The 1,265-nt window shown below is 59.0% G+C and overlaps 1 protein-coding gene across 1 annotated transcript in view; it reads right to left on the reverse strand.

The window, feature by feature from the left end:
* HMOX1 (heme oxygenase 1) overlaps window positions 1-912 on the reverse strand; it is a 13,769-nt gene extending 12,857 nt beyond the window's left edge. The window contains exon 1 of the mRNA XM_025399669.1: window positions 786-912. Coding sequence (XP_025255454.1) covers window positions 786-808 — 23 coding nt within the window. The 5' untranslated portion in view covers window positions 809-912. The remainder of the gene's footprint in view (window positions 1-785) is intronic.
* Between the last annotated feature and the right edge of the window lie 353 nt (window positions 913-1,265).

A 1,265-nucleotide genomic window follows, 5' to 3' on the forward strand; every position in this document is an offset into this window, starting at 1 on the left:
AAAATGGCGGAGGCCCGGGGGGGGCCGCCAGCAGGCGCCGGACCCCGGGCCGCAACACACAACCGGGGAAAAAAAAAGAAAACCCCAAAAAAAAAAAAAAAAAAAAAAAAAAAAAAAAAAACTAAGAAATTCTTGAAAGAAGGGAACGAGCGAGATCTGGAGGTGGGCAGGCCAAGGTTCAACACCCAGTTCTGACACCTGCTGACTGAGTACTCTAGGGCGTGTCGCCTGCCTGAACTGGGCAATCCTTATTTGTGAGACGCGGAACACCGTAGCCAGGGTGATGTCTGGCTCAGGTCCTCCGTAGTTAGTGAGGGACAGATGCCACCAAGAGAACCAAGCATGCTCTCCCAGGCTAGCGGAGCCCCAGGGATCTAGATTCAGCAGACAGCAGCTCCAAGCACACCTCAAAAGTTGGATTAAAACAAAATTGACTCCCTCACAGGGAAGCCCCAGAGATCTAGATTCAGCAGAGAGCAACTCCAAACACACCTCGAAAGTTGGATTTAACAAACATTGGCTACCTCAAAGGCTGGATACTCTAGGGACACTCCCATCTTGGTCCCCAACCGCATACCAGGGTGCCAGGCATGTAAATCACCGTTCCTCCCTCCAACCACCCTACGGGCACAGGCAGGATCAGAACCCCGCGCCTCCTGACTCCAGGGCCCAAGTTTCTGGCTCCCGGGCTCTGTCGCTGCGTGGCAGTGTCCCGGGTGGGGCTGGGACGCCAGCTGGGAGGGGAGGGAAAGGCGCCCGTCCCGCGTCCCGCGCCCCGCGCTTGCCTGTCGGGTTGCAGACGCTCCATCCGGCCGGTGCTGGGCTCGTTCGTGCTGGCTCCGCGGGCGGCGGCTGCTCTGAGGACGCTCCAGAGGAGGCAGGCGTTGACTGTGCCGGAGCCGCGACCGGTCACATTTATGCTCGGCGGGTCACGTGGGCCAGGCGGAACAGCTGAGGCCCACTTTCTGGCCGGGCGTTGCAACACCCGCAGGGGCCCGCGCCCAGCCCGCCCCGGGCCAGGGTGGGGTGGAGAGGAGCAGTCATATGACCCTGGGGAAACAAAGTCTGGCCATAAACTTTTAGAGAAAACACACACACACACACACACCTTAAGGAAATCTGAGAAGCTGCAGCCTCTGGGTGTGATTTTGCTCCTTCCAGAGCTCCCCCTTCTGCTCCCTGTCCCCTTGGGACTTGATGCACCCCAGGCGTCCCAGAAGGTTCCAGAAAGCTGGGAGGCAGCGCTGCTCAGAGCAAGAGGCTGG

The sequence above is a fragment of the Theropithecus gelada genome, chromosome 10 (genome assembly GCF_003255815.1).
Source record: "Theropithecus gelada isolate Dixy chromosome 10, Tgel_1.0, whole genome shotgun sequence".
Taxonomy (NCBI): domain Eukaryota; kingdom Metazoa; phylum Chordata; class Mammalia; order Primates; family Cercopithecidae; genus Theropithecus; species Theropithecus gelada.